This window comes from Maylandia zebra, linkage group LG6 (assembly GCF_041146795.1).
Source record: "Maylandia zebra isolate NMK-2024a linkage group LG6, Mzebra_GT3a, whole genome shotgun sequence".
In the NCBI taxonomy this organism is placed as follows: domain Eukaryota; kingdom Metazoa; phylum Chordata; class Actinopteri; order Cichliformes; family Cichlidae; genus Maylandia; species Maylandia zebra.
In genome coordinates, this window is record NC_135172.1 from 11,059,191 (window position 1) to 11,084,708 (window position 25,518).

The window sequence follows — 25,518 nt, forward strand, 5'->3', positions numbered from 1 at the left end:
TTTACAGTGTACCTTAAATCAACAGTTCGGGATTCTGGTGGTGTAATAATCATTGTTTGAAAATGTTTGAGTCATTTAGTACCAACTGAGCATTGTTTGACTGCCACAGCCTACCTGGGTATTGTTGCTGACCATGTCCATCCCTTTATGACCACAGTGCATCCATCTGGGCTGCTTTCAGCAGTAAAACACACAGTTTTGCATTATCGATGTGCAGTCAACAAGTCTGCAGCTGTCATGTCAGTATGGACCAAAGTCTCTCATGAATGACCTTACAGCAGCAACCTTTCTGAATCTCTGTAAAGAATAATTAAAATAGTTCTGAAGGGAAAAGAGGGTTTAATTTGGTACAAGCAAGATGTAACTGGCAAAGAGATTGGCGAATGTAAGTGGTAATTTATAAATCATAAACCAAACAGCTGGAATCTATCACAGTTAAACTCAGCTCTTTGTTGCAGACCCAAGTTACTCTTTTTGTTAGCCAACTGCAAACTTCACATTATGTTATTAAAAAAACATCTTATATTGACATTGGCACAACAGCAAGGAGTTGTTGCATCACACCTATTTTCATACTCAGTATTCATTTTGATCCCAACTACACACCGGTAAAGTTCGGTGACTGCGTCTTGTACCAATGTCTCCAGCATTTGAACATTACAAAAAACACAACTGCATAAATTATCACACCCAGAACACTTTGATTATCATAACTTGCTGAAGCAACGGGTAGAAGTGCTGAGTGTTAATTTTGCAAAGTGTATTCAGAGAGATTGAGCATGACAGAATGAGAAAAATATGTGGACGTGGAGGAGCCTGCTCACAGAAAAGGAAGAGAAGAGTGTGGTGTGATGTAGCAAGAGAGGGCAACAGAATATAGGAAGTGCCAGGAGGATTGCCATGATTTATACATTGGGGAAACCAAATGACCTCTGGCGAAGTGGATGGCACAACACAGAAGAGCTAACTCATCAGGGCAAAGACCTCGGAGTCTATTCAGACCTGCAGGCCAGTGGACAATCTTTCAATGATGAGGAGCAACGCTGGTTTGAGCTCGTCAAGGAGGCCCTTTACCTGGTTTTTGGGGATGTTGCTAACTCCGGGTCTGATAACAGGCACCACACCCGCAGTAGATGCGCTCGGTGTGAGGTCTCGCAGCAAGCTATCAAATACAGCGCATTTCTTGGCTTAAAAAAAAAAAAAAAACGCTATGCGTCGCCAGGTGTTTCATCGGATTCGAGGTGTTACCTCCTTTGACAGTATCACAGTATCAGCTTAAAGCACTTGTTGCAGGCTGCTGAGTTTGCATATTTTGCTGTGAAGTACAGCCTGACTTTTGACCGCTTCGCCTTGGGCATTTTTAATCTGTAGCTCTGCTCTAAAAGAACTACGTACCTGGGCCCGCCTACTATCCTCGGAAACATAAAATGATTGGCTAGAAGTGTATCACAGCTCAGGAAAAAAAAGCACCGAAATAAAGCACCAAAATGTGTGCTGCTTTTCGGTCTGGTTACTACCGTTTATGTCAGAACGCACCGGACACCGGTACATGTGTGTTTATATTTAATGTAAATATTGTTGCTAATGTCTCAAAAAGGCTCAGTACAGACAGGACACACAGTATGGTGGTATCGTAGTTGGAATGAAACGAACCCCATCTGTCCTCCTCTGACTGTTTTCGCAGGCAAAGCAAAACATAAGAGCAGCGAGATGGCCGATGTCCATAACTTAATCAACATCTCAGGCCAAGCGAGCTGGCCTGTTCTTTCAGGCTCTCTCATCTGATTTATGTCCTTCTACTTTTGAATGAATGTACTGGTTTCTTGTTCCTGTATACGGTATATGCTTAACTGTTTGATAATGATGAGCTAAGCATCAGTTCACACCTGAAAGTTCCTCAGCTTCTTTTTCTACAAATTCAGACTTTTGTTTTATGAGAATAAACATATTTTAAGAACATTAACAGACACAAGGATCTTATTTTGGGACCTCGGGGAGTTTGTGTTGTGTTATGTGGGAAAGTAGGAAAGTCTACAGGCTTTTTATGTTTTATCTGGTGTACACAGCTCACTAGATTTGGTATTTCCAAAGGTAGCAGCTGAGGAAAAAAGTCTTTGTTTTCTCAGTAGTGTGTAAAATTTGCAAACATAAACAGGAGACAGTCTTGAATTTTGATTATCTTGTCTAACTGTCCTTCTGTTAGTCTCTTTCTATGACACATCACTGTGAGTCAGCATCTCAGCGGCCTCAGCGTCTGGAGTTTGTCAGTCATGTTAGTGACATGTGTCATCACAAACATCTGATGAAAATGGGTATCAATTATGAGTCATTTTTTTATTCATCAATTAAATCTCTATTTGCCACTTGTGTGTAATGTCTCCCCCTAATGGTGGCCAGGATGGAATGATTGAAATATCATGATCTAAGAATCACGCAAACTGGTGTCATTTTTAATGCTGTACAAAAGTGAAATTAAACCTGTTTTATACATTCAAGACATCAGACATGATTGGCAGTCACCCTTTAATGCATGGGCTACAAAATAAATAAATAAAAATAAACAAAATCTGTGAAGGTCAATTATAAACATTATACATTATGGGGCAGGCAACACACCACTGATGGATTGTTCTTCGTGGCCCCCAAAGGCCTGTTTGAGCACTGTAGTTATGCTTGATAGAGCAGAACTGCTATTATAGTTTACAACCTGATAAAAGAGAAATTACACTGAAAATGGAAACTTCAAAATATTGAAATATCCCCCGAGGATCAGGGCTCATTTCTCAGATGGGCAAGAGACACAGAGGACAAGGTAGACAGACAGACAGACAGACAGACAGACAGACAGACAGACAGACAGACAGACAGACAGACAGACAGACAGACAGACAGACAGACAGACAGACAGACAGACAGACAGACAGACAGACAGATAGATAGATAGATAGATAGATAGATAGATAGATAGATAGATAGATAGATAGATAGATAGATAGATAGATAGATAGATAGATAGATAGATAGATACCCTGCTGTGCTTACCAACAAAGATCTTTCCACCAAGTACTAAGCTGTGTTTTGCTATGGAGTCAAAATACTTATTTGAAAATCAATTTATAACTTTTATGTAATGTGTGTTTTAGGAGAGATGGTTGGTTTCTTTGGAGTGAGCACAATTACCAATAGACAGATAGATGTTAATATCTGTAATCAAATCTACCTTTTGAGAACATCGCCCTTCATCCGATTAAAAAGAAAAGATCACAGTGACTCATGAGAATCCAAGAACAGGGAGTTATGCCAAACACCTGCTCCCAGTCCCTTTGAGAATGTTGTTGTTATACATGATAAAATCAATTGAAAAGAAAAACCGTCTGTCATGTGAGAGTCCATTAAACCTTGCACCTGGGTCACTCCAAATAAAATCAACCCAATCTGAAACAAGTTGCCACCTGAGCTCCTCTAATCAGCAGAATTTTCCTTTTTTGCATGGAGTAGTTTCAGTACATTTAATGATGCCACACAATTAGGGGTGGTTTGAAATTTGGTGCATTTTAATTTACTTTGTTTTCTGAATATTTTTGAGCCGTCATCTTGTCTTAAGCTGAGGAGTTAGCCACACGACATTGTCATGTCTGCATAATCCCATGTGTTATATCACCATGTGGGACAGTTGTCTGCTCAAAACAAGGTAAACGTAAACGGCGCTTTCCTACTCTGTCTGAGCACTCAAAGCACTTTACACAACTAATTCATTCACTTCTTCAAAGCTCTATCTACCATTCACACATTGACACTACGATGCATGCATCGGAGAGCAACATGGGATTAGCATCTTTCCCAAGGATATTTGGCATACAGACTGGAGCAGACTGGGATCAAACCACGGATCTTCTGATTAGTGGCTGACCTGCTCTACCACCGAGCTACAGCCACCCCAACACAAATATCTCTTTGTACCTTATTTTAATACTGTGTTAAAATACGTAACTATTCCATCTCTGTCAAAATAACTTTCTGATAAAGTCATATTTTTAACACTTACGAATGCTGCTTATGGCAGCTCATAAAATAGTCCTGGTGTAAACCAACATCCAAAGTGTAACGTATGATATTGTATCTTCTACCTCCAAAGCATGAAGTTTTACCTCAGCAGGAGCTGCATGGAGGTAAATGTTGCTCACAGACATGTGCACTGTGTGAAGTGTGCATTATGTATTTGTCACAAATGGCTTGAAAAAAATATTAACATTTTTTGTATATGCAACTCCTACATGATTGCTATGGCTTCCCCCCACTTTTTCTCCAGAATGATCCATCGTTTAACCAAAAACTCACTTTTCTGTGTCCTAATTAAGAAGGCAACCGTAACCCACCTGCTTGTTATTGTAATTGTGTCTCTTAAGATACTTTAGACACTATGAAGTTTAGATCAGGGGTGTCACACATAAGGCGTGGAGGACATCTTTAGAAAATCTGAAAGAAGTCATAGATTTTAACTGTATTGTCACAAGTTTTAATTTTTCCTGACTGTTATGCTCCCAAGGTCACACCAAAGTAATCTATCTACTATAGAAATTTCTGTTTCTTACCAGTGGATCCACAGTAAAAACACTCCTATGTCCTCCCAAAAATAGCAAAAACACTGGACTTCTGTTAATTAACCAAAAAAACTTTCAGTTTTATACTTACAGAGTGGTCTTTGCAATGATCTACCAAAACATTTCTGTAATTTTAAACATTTATCTCTCACAGTTTAAGCTGAAAGAGTTGTGCTGACAGAGTTTTCTGTAGTGTAGAATAATGGCAAACTGTAGGGCACTGAAACCAGCTTAACATCCCTTAATTAGATGATCTTTTCTTTCTTTGGTTTACGTTTTACTATGTTGCAATTAGATATGCAAAGACCATATATGAACAAAAGCCAAAACTTCCAGGTCCAAAAGGTGCAGCCTTAAAACGACATTCTTTCTAATAACCAGCAGGGGGCGCCTTCTCCGCTGCAAAAACAAGTTGGAGTCTGCAGAAGTATAGGAGTCTCAGTCTCCTCCAAAGTACCCAGCTGGAGGCTAAAAGTACTAAAGGTATAAATAGACTCACGCAGCGAGTATCATGACTGTGGACTTGTCTTGTTACACATATTTTACATTCATTTTAAATCAGAGATGCAAACACAGAATATGTGAGGCTATATGTGAAGTTTATTATCTTTCAAATGAGGAAGATTCAGCTTGTAAATGATTTTTGCTGGGTACAATTTCAAAGCGTTTTTTTACTATCAGTTATTAGAGGCGTATCGTTTCAGTATTTCATTACTTTTGTTACTTTGGAAAAAAGCCTTTAACATTTCACAGTTGCATTGTTTGGATAAGAACCAGTCTCAGGTCATCTGTGGACACCTTAAGGCATTTTTTCTCTCTCTTCCGGTTTGGTGTTCTGGTGCAAGTATGACATCAGTAACTCAGGAGCTGCTGATGACCTGCTTTATCCAGTTGGTGAGCCTGGTGATGCGAGTGTAGACACCATAGTAGTCTGGACGCCCGCAGCCTCTACCCCAGCTCACCACCCCGGCCAGGAACCAGCGACCTGAAGGCTCCTGACACACCAAGGGACCGCCCGAGTCTCCCTAACAGACAAAGGTAACGTTAACGAGGCACAAATAAGACTGGGTCTTCACAGCACAGAGGCACCATAATAATTGACAGTACTTATAATTACTACAGTGACTCACTATATCATCATCATCAGGGGTTCTTAGATATGTGGCTTTTAAAACTCATTTTATAACATCGATGTGTTTTAAAAAAACTGGGCTAAAAAGAGGAAATAACGTTATAGATTTTTTTAATATTTAAAATTTTAATCGGTTTCTCCTTTTTTGTGGCTTTGAGGACATCTTGACAGAGAGCAGGACTACACGACAGAGGTGTGGACTCGAGTCACATGACTTGGACTCGAGTCAGACTCGAGTCATTAATTTTATGACTTTAGACTTGACTTGAAAAAATGTTCTAAGACTTGTGACTTGACTTGGACTTTTACACCAATGACTTGGGACTTGAATTGGACTTGAACCGGTTTACTTGAAAAGACTTGATATTTTACCCCAAATATAAAATTTAACATGCATATTATATAGAGATTGAAAATGTGACGTCATTCACGGGTAGAACCGCAAAGGATTCTGGGAACTCGTGGCAAGCGGTACTAGCGCACGCAGGCTTTCAATTAAAATCAGTCACACAGCGATAAAAAGAAACACAAAAATGTCAAGAAGCTGTTGTATTATTAACTGCAATAGCCGGTCGCATGACAGCCACGGGAAGCCGACGGGTAAAGAGATCGGTTGTTATCGGATTATGTCGTTGAAGAGAAATTGTTCGAGCCATGTTTCCGAAGTAACAAAGAGGCGACTGGATTGCAGCCATTCAAAGATCAAATATAACGTCCCAGAACACTCCAGCTCACAGGTTAGTCTGCTCCAAGCATTTACACAAAGGTCAGTCTGCTGTTGTAGTTAATGCGTCATTTTTCTTAACATAATTGTTGATATAGGTTACAAGCAAGTCTGGCGCTGAACAGAAATTGTCGCGCTATGCTCCTTTGTTTATTGTGCATAAATAGTGAATTGTCCTGACACAATATTGCGTTTCGCTTCTGTTATTATGGTACATTGACAAAAACATATACTTTTATTCACAGGATAAAACAGGTTTTTTGTATCACTAATTGCCCAGTACGATTACAGCATACAATATTATTGTCACTGCTACATTTCTGTGATGCTACCAGAAATTATTTCCACTGCTAATTAGTTACCGTTGAGCTCAAAGGTCCTATTAATAAACGGTTAACGAATGTGTATTTATGAAGACGATTTGTGAGACTGGTAAACTTATGATACGTACGATGGTCTTTCGTTCTACACGGTGCATTTCAAGGTCCTGCACCCATCCGTCGGTAAACTGTACCTGGGCTTGTTGCAGTGACCTGAAGTTACTAAACTTCATGAGTGTGTGCACTCACTCCAAGAACCGTATGATTTTAAATATGCATATAAATATGCTACAATGAGATAGCTGACTTCATCTAACTAGCAAATGTTTTCCAGGCTACGTTGGTGATACAGTTTTTTTTAATGTGTATGATATTTTTGTCATGCGATTTTAAAGCTGGTCCTACAACCGCATCCAAGAATAACATGCAGCGTATCTCAGAACTGTCGGTGAAAATTATTCTTGGAGCTAGGTTTAATTGAGCTGCATTTTATAGAGGTGCAATTTCACAATTTGTGTATATTTTCTAAGTTCACTATTTTGTATGTGTTGAGAAAAACACAGATTTTAAAATTACATGGTCTAATATTTACATTTAGCATAACTGCAACATTATTTTTTCGTTTTTTTTTTTAAAGACTCGAAAGGACTTGAAATTCAAAGTTTCAGACTTGTGACTTGACTCGGACTTTTACACCAGTGACTTGAGACTCGACTCTGACTTGCCTGACATTACTTGAGACTTGACTTGAGACTTGAGGATAAAGACTTGAGACTTGAGACTTGCAAAACAATGACTTGGTCCCACCTCTGCTACACGATTCTAAGTGATACATAGAATTTTACTTTCATTGCATCATATCAACTTTAAAACACTGCAGGAACTTATTGAATTTAGATTTTTTTGTAATATTAGTTATATTAAAGAGAGAATCCATACAAAATCAGTTTAATTTAAATCTCTGCTTTGATTTTACCTACAGTTTCTTGGCAGTTCTACACACACACTTGTGCGGTATCTCCACCCAGCAAACCAAAGCCTGGTCCTCTTTTGACTTGTTTTGTTCACTCTTCTTTTTTCAAATGTAGGTAAAGATATTTTAGACGGGAATGGTGAGATTGTGACAAAACAGTAAAAGTGCAGGCTGTAAAGGAAACAATGTGTAGAGCTGAGGGGATGAAGTGCTAAGTGTTGTGTTGGACATTCTGAGTTCCACTTGCTTTTTAATTTTTAGTCATTTGATCCATTTTTGCTGCCAAAGTTCAAAGCACATGCAGCTTGTATTTCTTTGTACCTGACAGGCATCTTTCCTTCCATTGCGGTAACCGGCACAAAGCATTCTGGGAGTAACCAGGTGTCCATAGGAACGGATGCAGGATTCCTCACTAACCAGGCGCACATCAACTTTCTGAAGCACATTACTGGCTGTGCCTGGGAAAAGTAAGAGGACAGAGTGACAGAGGGCAAAAGAATATCCTGTCAGTCATAATGCTGTTGAGTCTTTGTGCACTGCTTAAGGCCCCAGTAACACCAGCTTAGAGACCCATTAGCAATTGTTTGGAAATGGCCAGCGATGAGGGAAAAACAAGTTTTCCCTGACTGCGAGTGCTTTTGGGAGGTTGTTGCAAAAAGGTATACATTTCTGCACTGACAACCTTCTTTTGATTGTTTTGGTTGTCATCACTCATAGTACGCCTGGAAAATGCTAACTAGCGTTCAGAGTCAAATCTGTGTCTTCTGAAACATGTTGGTTTCAACTGTAAGACACAACGTTTACCGTGAAGCCAAACATTCTCCGTTTTCACTTCCCATCGCACTTTTCAACTTTCACTGTTGACTTGTCTGCAGACAAATCAGCATACTTTCATGCAAACTGCAGCAATCTGCTAGCGAGCAAAGCAATCACAGAGAAGATTTTGGTGCAGCACCATTTGCAATAGATATCACCCAACAGCACTAATAACACTCTGCAACCTCCAGCGTCCAATAAACATTCCTAATGTGCCCTTTATGGACTGGTGTGAGGGAACCCATTGTGTGCTTGCCCATAGAAAGCTCATACAGGGGTCCTAAAGGGGCAAAGGTGCTGTGGATCCTGTGTGTGCACAGGTATTTGTCTAACATTCCCCGACACACTGTAGACTGAAGTATGCAGAGAAATTGATCCACCAACCTTCCAGCTGCTATATTACCCATGCTATCTAATGAGGCACAGCCACCCGACTTTGGGCCTACATGGGTATGTCTGCCAGCATATTACTTATATTAATGAAACACTATACAGGGTAATGAAACCACGGAACATGTTTTAGTACACTGCGAGAAATAACAGGAGACTGAGAAGCTGAGAGAAGGTGATTGATGCAGAACCTCAGAAACGCTGTTCCACGCTGCATACAGCTGGTGGCTGGAATGTACCACGGGGCACAGTTAGGCAGCCCTCTGTGATCCCTGCTACTGGTGTGAAATGTGGGGTACATCTGGGCAGACCACACTTAGCATGCTTTGTGTGGGCAGCTGCTGTTCCCCATAGTGTAGAACCCAGATGCACCCATGTTTGCTGGAAAGCCTGGTTGACGTGTCTTCACTTACTAATAATGAACAACAAAGGTCTTCCCTTACGGTAACAAGAAAACACTTTATTCCGATTATGATCATGCAAATGCATTTTAATGTATTCAAATTTACCTTCGATTTTTCTCAAAAGTTGTATTGATTCTTATGAAGCGTTGCATGCCAGTATATGTTCTCCCACACCTTTTCTCTCTTTCAGCCTTCAGTTTATTAAGTTCATCGTGATAGCAGAAACCACTTCCACCCACACCACTCCATCTCCTCCTGCCTTTTTGATTTAAATTAGGTTTTTTTTTCCATGTGTGTTTGCTCAGATATCAAAATAGCACACCCACTTGCCTCCACATCACCGTCTGCACAAAAACTCCCCATATCTCGCACGCACTGACAAAAGGATGTTTTTAAAAACCACACAGTCGTTTGGTTGTGAAAATGATGCATCACACTGAATAATACATAAGTCGGTAATCATTCTGCAACAGGAGTCAAACTTGCTTAAAAGAAAAACTAAAAAGTGAGTGAGTGCTCTTCTTTTAGAGTAAACCTTCCATTTTTAAAGCAGTAAATGTAACATCACTCTAGGACCAGTAGTGTTTATGAAACTGCTCAGTGGGATTTAAGTGTCTTTTAAGGTCTGTTGTTGTGTCTGTCCATAAAGCAGCCTGTAGCTCAATGTGATTTATGATCGTGGAGAATGAAAAATGACTGTTTTGAGAGGCAGGTAGGATAGAGGTCCCCAATCCATTTAAAATGTCAGAAGATGAATTTTAAACCTCCAAGATGTTTGATCATAGAGGAAACCAATTAAACTTTGCTCTAATAAATATGGATGGCCACTTGAGGCTGGCTCTGAAAGCAAGTCAGTTGCCACGGTCTCCTATATCAAACTGCCCAACTTTACAGCAGAAATAAACATGGGAAAAAAACTGGTCTCTGTGGCTAATACTCATTTTTTAAAGGTTTAAAGTTTGGGTTTATTACTGGCACAGCTGCTCTGAACAGCAGATGGCTAGGTCACAGACGGTTAAACCTTCTGTCAGCTCGTTCAAGTTACTGAAATGGACCTGTGTTTTGCAGTTTTATTTCAATATTTTAATGTCATTCCCAGAGAAAAAGTAGTCCAGATGGCACGATACACAAGGACAGGTCTCTAGTCCATCATAACGCCAAAACAGAGACAACCACACACTCTAAAATCTAACCTACAACAAATTCAAAATCACCAGTTAACCTAATACTCATGTTTCTGGACTGTGGGAGGAAACTGGAGTTTCTGAAAGAAGCCCGTGCAGGCAATGAGTGAACATAAAAAGCCCCAGCTCACCAGGGGAGTCTCACCAAGACCTGTCAGAGGTGCTTGCTTATAGAGGTTTGTCTGATTGTTGGGGTTTTTCTATACTATTGTAGAGTCTTTACTTTACAATATAAAGCAAATTGAGGTGATAAAGTGTAGCAGATATGGAGGCATTTTGAGAGGTCAAACCAAAAACTTGGAAATCACTGCCATAGCAGGTTTACTGGTTATTAAAAGATCTGTAATTTGCTATTCCATACTCTAGCTTCTTTGCACATCCTTCAAGCCCTCCCCTTCCCTGCTTTCAAAGCTCACCCCCCTCACGGAGTGCCCCCCAGCCAGTGACCCAGCAGAGCAGGCCTGGCTCCAGCTGGTGCATTGGTGGGGGCAAGCAGGTGGGTTGAGCATGCCCAGCCAGCAGCGCAGCGGCGGGCCGGTCCAGCTTGAGCAGGGCCAGGTCGTAGTCGTGGGACTCATCGTCATAGTAATGATGAAGATGGATGCGTTGGACCCGCGCCACCTCCTCTGTAGGGCTGCTGCGGTTGATCAGAAGTTTGCCAAGGTAGACTGTCCACACTGAGGGGGAGTAGAGACTGCAGCAGGAACACAAAGAGGTCAAATGTGTTGTAGGGCCAATAAGAAAGCGTTTTTTTCCTGAGCTATTTAAAAAGAAAACACCCACACAGTTAGCAGTATTAACTCATGCCAAGAAATATCTGTTTATACTTTTTCAGCTTTTTTATCTTCCTCATCCACAGACTCTGAAGGCTGCTTAAGCTTTTAATCACCATGCAAGAAAATTAAGCAGAGAAAAATAGGTAATGCTCTAGAGGATGCTGCAGCTATAGTTTTGGGGATGGTCCAGATTGTGGGGTTGAAAAACACAAGTGTATACAAATCCATAAATACTCTGCCTCTGACTCAGACAGGCTGTCACAGTTAAACCCCGGTCAGCAAAGATGCAACCGAAGGACAGAAGGAGGAAGCTGCAGCAGAAATAAACTTGATTTATAAAACCACGACTAAAATGCTCCATCAAAGTCACGGCAGAGGATGATAATATTTTAATCTTTACACAACAGAGAGTCTTTGGTTGTCTTCTTATTAACATCACTTTCTAACATTTAAGTCATCACACCACTTCCTTCCTTTTTGTTTCCTGCCCTTACCGGTCGTCATAGAAACAGTGGGCAGCCGACACCACCCACTGACTGGCGATTAAAGTGCCACCACAGATGTGGTTACCCCGCACCTGCAGGCTGGCCTGCCATGGCCACTCCCCCTCTGAGGCGTCCGTTCCCCCAACGATGCGGCTGGAGAACTGCCTCAGGCCGCACTCTGGATACACACACGCAGGTATGTTTAAACACACTGATGTGCGCAGTGTGAGCTAATACTTTTCAAATAAAATGCTCGCGAGTTATTGAAACAAATTCTCTGACATAGAAGCACACAGAAGTCTCGAAATTTTAATGTGATACAATTAAAATAATGAGAATAAAGTTAGAATGTTAGAAGGTGTTAGGTGATCGAGTCTTCTTACCACAATGTTTCTCATCGGAGGCGTCAGGGCAGTCAGTGACAAAGTCACACTCAGGATTTGGTTTCTTCAGACACGTTCCGTCAGCACACACATAGGTCATATCTGTACACTGCACGCCTGGGCATGGACACAAGTATAAATTTATATTTAATGCAATTAAACAATAAAGTTTACATCATGGCCTGTGTCTGCTTCCCTCATCAGTTCAGCTTGAAGCTAAAAGGAACCAATATGCACTGTTACTGTTGAGATGTTCAGGATAAAGTCATGTGGGTCTTCCAAAAGGATGCAGGACAAGATAAAAACAGGCCACTACCTCACTGAAAACAGATATTCCTGATATGTTTTTGGCTGTCCCTGTGGCAGCAGACAGGCAGGGTTTGATTCTGCCGTGGGCGCTTTGCTGCATGCAACCCACACCTTCCTATCCCTCACCTTCATGCATCTTTCTAACTGTCACCTTCTAATTAAAAAGTCAGACACCTCAGACTGAATTGAACGACTGAATGAATCAATGATATAAAATGACGTCTGGGTGGTTACATCTTAAAGCACACTTTTTATAAGCTAAGCATTTTAAAAGGTGAATGGAGGCTTTGGTTATACAGCACACAGGAAATGTAGTGTTAGAGGCATCTGACTACATATATTCCAAAAAGGGGGATCGTAGTGATTTTTCCAACTACCTTTTGCCGACGGCTGTGGAAGTATTTTATGTGTGAAAAGAAGGACACTTGCAGCCTGTTACCTTCAGTGCAGTTCATCTCATCGGTAGCTTCAGGGCAGTCTGGGTGTTGGTCACACACTTTGTAGTAGTCCACACACTGACTGTCCTCTGGACATTTGTATTGTGCCACACATACTGAGAGACACACATGTAAACACTACATTCAGAACCGTTCACTGACAAAATATTGTAGAAAAACTCAGCCGTGTAACATGAGTTAGCCCACTGTGCTTCTTATTTACAGATTAAATGTATTTTGAGTGTGTCGCAATACATAATTAATAGCTTGATTTAATGTATGCTGGATTATGTTTATTAGGAGAAAAGCAAAAGAGGAGTTTTATTAGAGAGTACATTTGAAAAAGTTATTAAATAAAGTGCTTTTGATGCTTTTGTATAACAGAAATATACAGTAAATATGTCTGAATTTGTGGCTAGCATATTTTACTTTCTGTAAATTAGTATAGTATTAGCATTAGTCTTTGCCATGAAGAAGTATTTGTCGCTTCCATATTTTTGGTATTATGTTTTTGCATGTTTGTCATAGTTAAATGTTAGATAACCTGAGTAAAATGCAGTTTTTAAATGATGATGATTTTATTTATTAATGGAAAACAGCCATCCAAACCTACCTGACCCTATGTGAAAAAGGGTTGGTGTTCCGATAAACCAAGCGGTCGTTCAGCCTGAGTGGTTCAGTGGTTCACCTTCAGGATCTTCGTGCAGAATCTGTGGTTCCTTCAGTTACAGCAAGTCATCGAGCAAAGCAGCCCAGACCATCACTCTACCACCAACCGCCATGTTTGACTGTTAGTATGATGATGTTTTCATGAAATGCAGTGCTAGTTTTACACCAGATGTAAACCTTGGCAAATGTCAGACGAGTCTTTGTGTTCTTTTTTTCTCCTTGATCTCTCCCATGGAGGCCATTTTTGCCCAGTTTCTTTCTCATTGTTGTTGAACTCTGACCTTAACTAAGGCAAATGAGTCCTGCAGTTCTTTAGATGTTGTTCTAGGTTCTCTTGTGGCCTCCTGGATGAGTCTTCAATGCACTTTTGGAGTAAATTTGGTAGGCCAGCCACTCCTCGAAAGGTTCACTGTTCCAAGGTTTCTCCTTTTGTGGATATGACTCTCACTGTAGTTTACTGTGAGTCCCAAAGCCTTAGAAATGGCGTTCTAACCCTTTCCAGACAGATAGATGTCACTGACTTTTTATCTCACCTTTTTTAGATGTCTTACTTCATCACACAGGGCCAGGAAGGTTTAGATAGCTTTTTCCCTTATCCCTGGTTATCTTTGTCTAATATTAAAATTCTCTTGATGATGTCTGCAGAACGTCAAGTCGTGGTTGGCGCTAAACTTTCTTTGTTTTAACGATTCTAAAACTGAAGTAATGGTGTTTAGACCTGCTTCCACTGCTGTTCCGTGTGTTGATCTGCAATCCCTGAAATCATTCTGTAAACCATCCATCCATCCATCCATCCATTCGCTTCTGCTTATCCTTTTCAGGGTCGCGGGGGGCGCTGGAGCCTATCCCAGCTGTCATAGGGCGAAAGGCGGGGTACACCCTGGACAGGTTGCCAGTCTGTCGCAGGCAGGTAAACCAGAGTTTGTTAATCTGGGTTTTAAAATGGATCCTGAGCTTAAGCTTGAAAGCCAGATCGGGTTGGTTGTAAGGTCTAGTTTCTTTCATCTGAGGCAACTGGCCAAAATTAAGCACTTTCTTACGAGACAGCAATTTGAAACAGTAATCCACGCTTTTGTAACCGTTCAGCTGGATTACTGTAATTCTCTTTATTTTGGGGTGAGTCGATCTTCTGTTTTTCGACTGCAGCTAGTCCAGAATACTGCTGCACGGCTTTAAACTGGCACTCGTAGATACGAGCATATCACCCCAGTTTCATTGGCTGCCCGTGCATTTTAGGATCCATTTTAAGCTGCTTTTATTTGTTTTTAAATGTTGGTCCAATGCTGCCCCTGTGTACCTCTCTGAGCTTCTTCATCCATACATACCTTCCCGGTCCCTCAGGTCGGCAGACCAGCTCCTCCTGAGTGTGCCCAGGACTAATCGTAAGCTCAGAGGGGATCGGGCGTTTGCTGTGGCAGCACCAAAATTGTGGAATGAGTTGCCTTTACATGTTAGACAGGCACCTTCCTTATCTGTTTTTAAATCACGTCTTAAAACATATTTATTTTCCTTGGCTTTTAGCACAGCAGGACTTGTTGATGTCTCTTAATATATTTTCTTATTAATTATATTATTTTTAATTTTAAGATATTTTATATGTAATTTAAACTGTTTCCTCTCTGTTTTATATTTGTAGCACTTTGGTCAACATTGTTGGATGTAAAGTGCGTTATAAATAAAGATGCTATGCTAAAGATGCTATCTGAAATATTTAGGTCTTAAAAAATGTGCAAAAACAAAAAAATCAGGACGGGGATGAACATTTTTTCACAGCACTGAATCAATAGTGAACACTTGACCTTAGTCAAACCACTGAGAGCATTGTAGCTTGACAGGCTGCCAACACTCACAGGTTTTAAAATTAGAGATTCTTTCTGCCTTCCAAGTGCTTTCATGGGGTTTTTAAAGAGTAGGCCCATCAGATCAGATCAACATCACCCCTGGATTTAAAGCCAGGCAGCTTTCATTAGCAGCACTCTGATAAGCCTCACATATCTGATGTTTTTCTGGAACAGTTCTACTCTCATCCATGTCATATAAATCTGGCAGTTTTGGCTCTCCAGTGTCACAAGTGGCCTCACCAAGAGGGTGGTGGCTGATAGACAATAAATTCAACATTATTTTACTTAGAATGGGCACATTTATGTGTCACATTCAGTATTTGAGCACTTACTCTACCCTCTCAATGTGAAGGGAGAGTTATTTATGTTTGGAGTTCTGTATATACCACAGTTTCTCTCATCGAGGCCATTGGGACAGTCCTTGATTCCATCACAGATGGGCACGCAGAGACCATTCACAGTGCACAGGAACTGTCCTGGGCAAGCTATAAAACACAAATACACACAGAGCTCGAAATTATGCTGAGAAAAGGTCACAAAATGACATCCCAATATTTTCATCAACATTTCATGGCTGTCAGTTCCAGCATCCACAACTCACGATCTGACAGGTTGAAGACGCTGTATTGCAGCTGAAGGCCCGGCCCTGTGAGTGACACCTCAGATGTCATGAAGATAGTGGCTGTCGTAGAGAGCAGGAAGAGACGTTCGCTGTAGGGCTGCAGAGCCCTGGTGCCGCACAGCCTGAGAAAGGAGAGGGAGGGTGAAAGTGAAGGGACGTGTCCCTGAAGGCATCACCTCTCCACTTGTACAAGAAACTATTGATCGGTTTCTTCCTGATTAAATAAAGAAAGTAAGGGATTTGTGAGTTTATTGCCTATACTGGAATTAAAATGCTCTCGAACATAAGGGGATTTGGTTGGCTTGTGTGGTACAACACTGCCCCCTGTTGTTCAGTAGGGAACAAAATCCTCTCAGGGTCTAAATACTTTTTACTGAGGCTAAGAAGAAGCAGAACTCAGCACCTGTGCATTACACAGAAAGACAAAATCCTTTACACATGACTATTTGCTAAAAAGGGAACTATTTGAAAGCACGACCCGCTATATCAGTTATGATGAGGATTTGTGTTGTGTTGGGCTATCTCAAATGTTCTTTTTGTGTGTGTAAACATGTCTAATAAGTTCCAGAATAGGCACTAACGTTGCTTTACTGGGCTGAAAAAGGTCTTTGTGGCACAGCTTACCTGCGATTCTGGATGACCCACTGTCCCTGGGTACAGGCCTGGTTGTAGCTGGCTCTGCTTAGCTCATAGCCCTCAAATGTCAAACACAAGCCCATCCCTGCACTGGGCATCTGAAATCACACACAGGACAGTAAATGTATCAATCAAGTCATTTACTTGACAGGTTCTTTATTATAATACGAGTTACCTTTAGTGATTCAAAGTTTGACGTGGATCATTTGATGATAAATAAAATAATCAATCAATGTGTGGATCAATAAAAGATGCACGGCTGAAGGAGAGGCTTACAGTAAAGTTCCAGGTACAGTTGGTGTCAGGAGGGTAGTAGCTGGGAAAGAAGGGTGTCTTTAGTGTCCCTTGGACCCCTGATACTGCCTCCAACTGTATAGTGGAATTACAGTCTAAGAATGATGAAGACACAAAGCAAGAAAGATTGTTCAGTCCACAATATAATCATTTAATGTGAATATATACAGAAAAGAAGAGGGGGACTCATGAATATAGCAGGATCCACACAAGATTGATTTCTACCATGTCTTTCAGAACACAACTTGATTGATTCTTGGTTTTGTGAGACCAAGATAGATTGCCATAAAAATACATGAGGATATTGATATCTGCTGCCCAGAGACTAAATCCCACTCACTCTGGTCATTCCTGTAGCTCTTGCACAACTAACCGGTCAATAATTTCATTTACAGTGTGATATATCTAAATATCTACTGGACAGAATACCAAAACGTTTTCCAGATGATGTAACTTTTTGATGTGCCACCAAAGGTTGACATTGCATGTTAGGATGCTGACTTTTAGTCAAATTATTGTATGATACATTTTTTACCAGAGAGAAGTGCAAAACATTCAGGTAGGCTTACCCTGGTGTTCCCAAGCCTGCACAGACAAAGAAAAGGATTCCTTGTAATTGTATAGACCCTGTTTCCAAACCACTGTCATCCACTCTCCTGATGACAGGACACGGACCACGCGCTCATGTCTGCTGCAGCCATACACACTGGTAGGAAGGAAGGAAAGTTGCACAGAGCCCATAAATGATAGTGATAATAACGTGTTAGTATGAGTTTCTATTTTGGACATCTATAACAGGAACTATAGAGGCCTAGATATGTGTAGATCATCCTATTTTAAAGGTCAGGCCAAATATTGATTTCATTTTTGTGGTTTTTAAATATTCCTGTCACTTTACATTAATGCCTCACAGTGCTGTGTATCAGTCTAAATATACTTATATTGTTAGGAGAGACTCACGATGTGATGAGATGATTATCAGCAGGGGTGAGCGAGTTGTACACCAGCAGTCTGTCACTGCACTCTGGAAGCAGCCACTCCATATGGAGCTCAAGCTGGGAGCTTGGGGTGGTCTGGAGGTGCCACAGACAGGAGGAACGCTGCGTGTTAGGGCCAAGGAGCAGAATGGGGCTGCTGGACACCACCTTCTGATAGCGGTAGCAGTCTTGGGGCAAAAAAGGCAAGAATTAAAGTCAGAACTGAGTCTGTACTTTTGTGCACAGATGATGGGATTTGTAAATGTTAAACTTCAATGGCTTTTGCTTCTATGGTTTAACTTAAGCTGATAGGGATTGATGACATTACACTAAATATAAAGTTTTACTTTGACTTTAGATATGGAGCTATTACGTTAAAAGGAATTGTCTAAAAAGAAACAATTAAAAGATCAGACTAAACTAGAACAATGTGCCATGTAAAAGTATAACACAAGAGAAAATCAGTTTATAGAGTTTTTGGCGTCTGTGCTAATAAAGCTGTAGGTCAAATATGTTGTTAGCAAATTTAAATAATTCAGTTGTTAGTTAGTATCCAAGTTCCATTGTTTTTATCGTGTTATTATTATGCCCCTTTCAAAACATTTTAAAGTCATTTCAAAACTAAACATATAAACTACCTGTACTATGATGTAGTTAAACTCTAACCATGACCAATGAGTGCCCATCTAAGCAAGTCAAAAAATGGGTATTAAATGTTGCCAATTAAATAATGATGCGACCTAATAGAGGTGGAGTTCAAATGTCAAAATAAGGCTTTAAAACTTTTGCCTTTCACCCCAAAATCACATTTGTTCAGTGAATTATGTATACAGTATAATAAATTAAATTATACTGAGAAGCATGCTCAACATAAAATCCTGTTTACCTTTGTTCCCATGAGTTACTTTATTTCTTGTCTAATGTACAGTGGACTGTGCTACTTGTAATTAAAGTTCCGGTACATGAATTAATTAATACAAAACAAAAAATTATAAACAAACTGAAATAAAATCTGATACCAAATGAGGCTTTCAAAAGTTTTACAACTTTGGGGTCAGTTTCTGTAGGGAGCAGAACAAAAAGAAACAGAAATTAAATTAAATGTACATTAAATTTAGATTTAAATCTTCCTTTAACTGTTTTTCTGCCCATGTTCTTCCTCTCACCACTGACAGATAGTGTAGGGAGATGGAAAAGGTATCCATCAAAGCTGGCTGTCTCTTCCACCTTTGACCTGCTGTACCCCTTCAGCCCCTCCACCAGGCTCCTTCTGACCTTCTCCAGCGTGACTCCCTCAGCATGGCTGCTGGGTATATTCAGCAGTATCCAGAAGTGAGCCACAACACTTCCTTCCCTGCAGAGACAAAAAGACAACCAAGACTCGATGAAAGACCAGTCAAAAGTTTGGACACACCTTCTCATTTCATGGTTTTTCTTTATTTTCATGTCTATTCACATTGTACATTCTCACTGAAAGCATCAAAATTATGAATGAGCATATGAAATTATGTAGGAAACAAAAACGTGTGAAATAACTCAAACCGCTTTTTATATTTTAGATTGCTTTGTACACTCTTGGCATTCTCTCGATGAACTTCATGAGGTCGTCACCTGAAATAGTTTTCCAATAGTCTTATACAGTCTTATCCCCACACCATTGCGTTTGGGTTTAGTTTATGTGACTGAGGAGAACAGGCCATCTGGTGCAGCACTTCATCACTCTGCTTCTTGGTCAAATAGCCCTTACACAGCCTGGAGGTGTGTTTGGGGTCACTGTCCTGTTGAAAACGAAATTATGGTCAAAATAAAGGTAAACTGGATGGGATGTAATGTCGCTGCAGGCTGCTGTGGTCGCCATGCTGGCTCAGTGTGCCTTCAATTTTGAATAAATCCCCAACAGTGTCAGACGAAGAAGGCAAGAAATTCCACAATTGAACACTGACAAGGCACACCTGTGACATGAAAATGATTGCAGGTGACTACATCATGAAGTGCATTGAGAGAGAGCCAAGGGTTTGCAGCGCTATCAACAAAGCAAAGAGTAGCTACTTTCAGGAATCTAAAATATAAAACCTATTTAGATATATTTACCAACTTTTTTTCTACATGATTCCATATATCTTGCTTCATATATGATGTCTTCAGAATGTATCTACAAAGGTAGAAAGTAGTAAAAATAAAGAAAAACCATTAAATGAGAAGGTGTGTCCAAACTTTTGACTTCTAGTGTTTTACTGTCTTTACTGATTCAAAGTATTTGGTGCCTATGGCTTCATGTTGTCATAAGTATGCTTGTTTTTGCAGGTATTTGGTGAAATACCAAAAAGGACAGTTTCTTAAATAGTCACAGTGTTTCACTTGTTTGGGCCCAAAAGCAACTTCCCAGCTAAAATCCGCAAATTTACAGTATAAATAAAAAGAAAAAAGAAATGAAAAATAAAACAGCAACATCTGAACAAGGTGAATTTTGAACTCTACAATCAGTCTATAGTTTATCATTTTAAGGTTGCCATGTCGAGCTTTTTGTATACAGTCTATAGAAACACGCATGACCTGCAATACAGTTGGTACTTTTACCTCATGATCTTGGGTTGATTATAATCGATCGTGGCTCAAGAGTTGGGAGTTCGCCTTGTAACCGGAAGGTTGCCGGTTCGAGCCCCGGCTCGGACAGTCTCGGTCGTTGTGTCCTTGGGCAAGACACTTCACTTACCGCCTACTGGTGTTGGCCAGAAGGGCCGATGGCGCGATATGGCAGCCTCGCTTCTGTCAGTCTGCCCCAGGGGAGCTGTGGCTACAACTGTAGCTTGCCTCCACCAGTGTGTGAATGGGTGGATGACTGGGTGTGTAAAGCGCTTTGGGGTCCCTAGGACTAGTAAAAGCGCTATACAAATACAGACCATTTACCATAATATACCTAAAACTGTTGGTAAGATAAAGTTGATCATCTTCAGTTTTTGTCAGTTCAGAAAGCGGTAGATTCTGAACTTGTTGAAACACATCAGTATTGTAGCAGTTAGCATAAAACACTAACCACTATAAAGAAACAACTGGTGGCTGCTCCCTTATTGAAAACAGAGTAAAAGCTTACCGTATGTTAAAGCCACAAAGATATTTTTCAGAGGTTAGTTTTAAGAAAAAATGTGCAGAACAGTGTAGATTTTAAATTTTACTCAAAGCTTATCAGTAGAAAATATCCTCCTGTTGACAAAAACTTGAACTGAACTTGGAGTCATGATGGCACAATATTCACTACTTATCAACCTAGTTCAAGGCTCAATTTGTATTTTAGAATCACAGCTGGCACTTAGTCTACCACTAAACTACAGTACTGCCCCATTCCTGTTGTTATGACTCTGACTTATGACTATGTGAAGAAAAAATGTAATGTACATACCCAAAGGCAAACACAGTGGTGCAGTTGAAGTATCGAGAAAGAATCGAACCTTTCATAATATTCTCTACCTGAAAGAAAGCAAAACACTATCAGCTGTTCACATGAAATCATTCAGGTGCAGGATGGTAGTGTTCCTGTCAGTACACATGCACTATATGTACTTTATACTGCCAAACATAGCCTCCTGAATGCTAATTTAATGTATTATTTTTGCTGTGCTATGTGGTTCTTTATAGCGTAGTCAATCTGACTACAGTCTGCTCTTCTTTTGATTTGATGTACCTTTATTAGTCCCACAAGGGGAAATTTCATAAGGCTGCCGACCTATTGCACGTAATGCCGGCGCCATCTTACCCTCCGACCATACATACATGACACAAAACATCACATGGGGAAGACAGGTCAGAGAGGTATAACAATGGAAAATGCACCACATGAGGAAAGATAAGGAGAAAAAAAATAACTCCCCTCAGACTGAGCTCCAACAGGGAGATCAGTTTGAGAACAGAAAAAAAACACCTTTGCACATAAGAGCACATGAAAAAAAACAAAACTTCTGGACTTCTGTTCTGGTCTATGACTTACTAGTGTAATGTACGTTAATGATAACAACTGTTTGTGGTAATATCTCAGAATTATTATAATCTACAGCACCTAAACAAACTTGCTAAGCATTATTTGTTTCAGCCCCCTTTTTTGTTATTGTTTACTTGTTAAGATTACATTGTGAAAATTAGTGGAAAAACAGAAAGCCTTTGAAACTGACAGGATCACCTAAGTGACCTAAATTTTTAGGACATCTGCATCAGAGGAATTCGTGGTCCCTGCTCACCATACTCTCGACGCCCTTGGCTTCCTTCTTGAAAACAGGACTGTTGTGAGAGGACAGATCAGTAGAGAAGTTCCTGTTGAGGATGGATAAGTAGGCAGTGTACTGCTGCTGGACACGAGCCTCTAACACCCAAACCTTGTATTCTGTTACGGAAATGTGGACCAACACAGAAATTAAAGACATCAAAGAGTAACTGTGATGCTACATAATAATAGTATCATAACAGTGATCCAATGTTCTTCATCTGTCGTATGATAATGATCCATGGGACAGCCCATCTGTGCTAAGAATAGGCATGTGTTGGATTGTAGTGTTATTTTATGCCATGTTATACCCCGAATTAAAGATTGTGAATTATTATGTAGATTAGTTTGCATTATTCTCCTGAATTAGAAGAAGCTGATAACTATTGCATTAGTTAAACTGATTTGCATGACGTTAAACTGCTGACTTGTTGTGAATGAATGACATTGTTTTATGATGCATTATATTGCTGAGTTATAAGAAATACTGTTCACAGAGAGTTATTGTCTTATTTGTCTGATTAGAAGAGAACAGAATATGCTGGAGTTTTCTGCCCCATCGCAGCAGGAGCAGATAAGCAGGGAGCCAAGGTCGTAGCTTAGGCGCTGTGTGAGAGAAAGCATGTAAATGTGTAGGCTTTTTATGATAAGGTGGAGGCACCAGGGGCTATAAAAGTTTGAGCAATGCTCCACCATTTTGAGATTTTGAGGCTGTCTGCATCAGTGTCCATCTCCCACGCGTGTGTTCATTAAAATCATCGTTTGACTCAACCCGACCGGACCAGTGTTGTTATTGTGGTTTTTTCTCTTGTTTCCATCCCCAATTTTGAACTCGTAACACATGAAAGGCAAGAAAAAAGGAAACTGGAAAATATTTGCTCACTCTGTTTCAGTATACGTGTGCGGTACCATTATAAATATAGCATCTCAGACTGACTCTGATTTGCTTTCCCTAGCTGTCTGTGAGTTTCTGCTTGTTTACCACATCCTTGTCAACCTAATTCAAGCCTTACATTTACATTTTAGAATCACAGCTGGTACCTGCTTGACCACTAAACTACAACACAGAGGACAATATCAACTCTTATTATTTTACACACTAACTCTAAGTTCCATCCATCCATTCATTCGCTTCTGCTTATCCTTTTCAGGGTCACGGGGCTATCATATCCCAGCTCTCATTGGGCGAGAGGTGGGGTACACCCTGGACAGGTCCCCCTTTATTGCAGGGCTAACACACAGAGACAGACAGCCATCCGCACCCACATTCACACCTATGGGCAATTTAGATCAGTCTATTAACCCAGAGGGAACCCACACAAACATGGGGAGAACATGCAAACTCAACACAGGCCTGATGGTGGAATTGAACTCAGGACCTTCTTGCTGTGTGGCAACCGTGCTAAGCACTGTGCCGCCTAACTCTAAGTTAGTTTGTAAAATTTCATGACTAGATGTCACTGAATTACAGCTTGTGGTCAACTGAATTCTGTTTCCCTACTCCTCCCAATAAAAATGCATGACCCTGGCTTCTGTAGTCATTGTAGGACCAACATGTTTTAGTCAGCCGAGGGAGAACTAAAATATTACATTTAGATAGTACTCCATAACGGCTGCATTGTCAATAGCGTACGTCAGTAAAATATTATTTGGTATTTAATGTTCGGCAATTGGAAGAGTTGGCCTTGGTTCAGGATGTGAATCCTGTTGGCGTGTTGCAAATTTGATCTGGCTGCAAAGCATTTAAATGTTTCTCCAGTTCCATCATATCCTGAAGTACAAATCCTTTGCCAAAACAGCAATTCTACAGGGATCCAAACGTATGGTGTTCTGGTTTGGGTCTTTAAATTATATCCCGATAAGCAGTACAATTACGGAGCCAGCTTCTCATGCACATGATGACTACTATCCTCAAATAATCCTCATGACTTGACAATTATTTGAAACTGAGCATGTTGCAAAAGATCATAGGTAAACATGCAAACCACATTTTGTAGATGCTGTATACACGTGGCCACTCACACAGCATTGTCATTGTCAGGAGCACAACTTGAGATTAAAATATTAACAAAATGAGAGACAATGTTTTGCTCACCCAGGAAATACCAAGCCAAAATTGCTGCTGCAACTATAATGATGACAATGAGGATGATGAGGAAGGCAAGGACACACTTGCAGGACCGAGACTTCCTAGTGGGCGGAGCCACAGCTTGTGTAGCAGCTCCCACCTGAAAACAAAAGCTTAACATGATCTACAAAAAATCTGACAGAGACAGACCCAACGCTGTGTCATCCTTTGTTTTAGAGAAAAATGAAAATGTAGTGAATCATTTAGTTAACATCTAACCTGGTTTTTGAGTAAGTTATGTTTGGGAAGTAGGTATCGATTTGTTTAAAATGTTATTATATTTATTTATTGTATTTATTAGATATCTGCAAATCCCAATCAAACACAACTGATTGTTACAAAGCATACTGACACAGTTTATGGAAACATGTATGTAGAAGTGCCTGAACCTGCATCAGTCATGGCATTAAAAGCACAGAAGGAGCCTCCATTTTGAAAGGTCTTGTGCATTCTCTAAAACATGCATTTACTCTAAAAAATGTTAGATATGCAAAAATCCCTACAAAGGACATAGATCAGAGTGCATTGCTGCAGTTTTAATGTTTCAGTATTACTGACCCCATTGCTTAGAGAAGCATGTGTGATCCCCTGGTCACAGGATACGGACTTCTTTGACCCGTGGCCAAGTGCCATTGCATCACACCACATTTCTTAGTCCTTGAGAAATCATCTTGACATCCATGAGGGGTCGCTGAGTTCTGAATTTCCAACCAAAAGTCTTTTACCAGCCATCTTTGGTAATCACAAAGCTGCACATGTTGCTCTGACAGACAAAGAGCAGTCCAATTTCTGTTTGTAAGTCCAAAGGTAAAAAAAAAGACAGTCAATATTTCCCAAACCTCATTTGGCTTAAGCATGTCACTCAGAGTTAGCTGACTTACCTCTATGCATCAGCAAAGCAAGAACTGATGGTTCGATATAACTGGGAGGAGTAAAAGTGAGTCAGGTACACAACCTGATATCACAAATCATCACCAAGCAACAGCAGTGCACCCAGGCAACTGCCTGCACAGGTAGGACTGCAGGGAATAATAAGTTATTTACAGTCTCTATTCTCCAGAGTTAGTTTTCCCTGTAAACAAGAGTCTACTACACACAGAGATATGAGTGTCTTTATCTCAGGGACTAAAGAGTTTCTCACTGATTTAAATTTTGCCTCTGCAAA

The 25,518-nt window shown here is 40.4% G+C and overlaps 1 protein-coding gene across 1 annotated transcript; it reads right to left on the bottom strand.

The window, feature by feature from the left end:
- Nucleotides 1-5,181: 5,181 nt before the first annotated feature.
- tmprss6 (transmembrane serine protease 6) lies at nt 5,182-25,181 on the bottom strand. The gene is made up of 18 exons (XM_004574701.3): nt 24,912-25,181; nt 24,321-24,453; nt 22,203-22,345; nt 21,371-21,438; nt 19,140-19,327; nt 18,993-19,034; nt 17,957-18,161; nt 17,566-17,702; nt 16,979-17,091; nt 16,691-16,800; nt 16,046-16,188; nt 15,831-15,929; nt 12,937-13,050; nt 12,189-12,305; nt 11,815-11,983; nt 10,961-11,238; nt 8,072-8,208; nt 5,182-5,626 (listed from the first exon to the last, which is right to left on the bottom strand). Exons 1-18 carry the CDS (start codon nt 24,999-25,001, stop codon nt 5,462-5,464), a joined length of 2,451 nt encoding a protein of 816 aa, XP_004574758.2. The 5' UTR covers nt 25,002-25,181; the 3' UTR covers nt 5,182-5,461.
- Between the last annotated feature and the right edge of the window lie 337 nt (nt 25,182-25,518).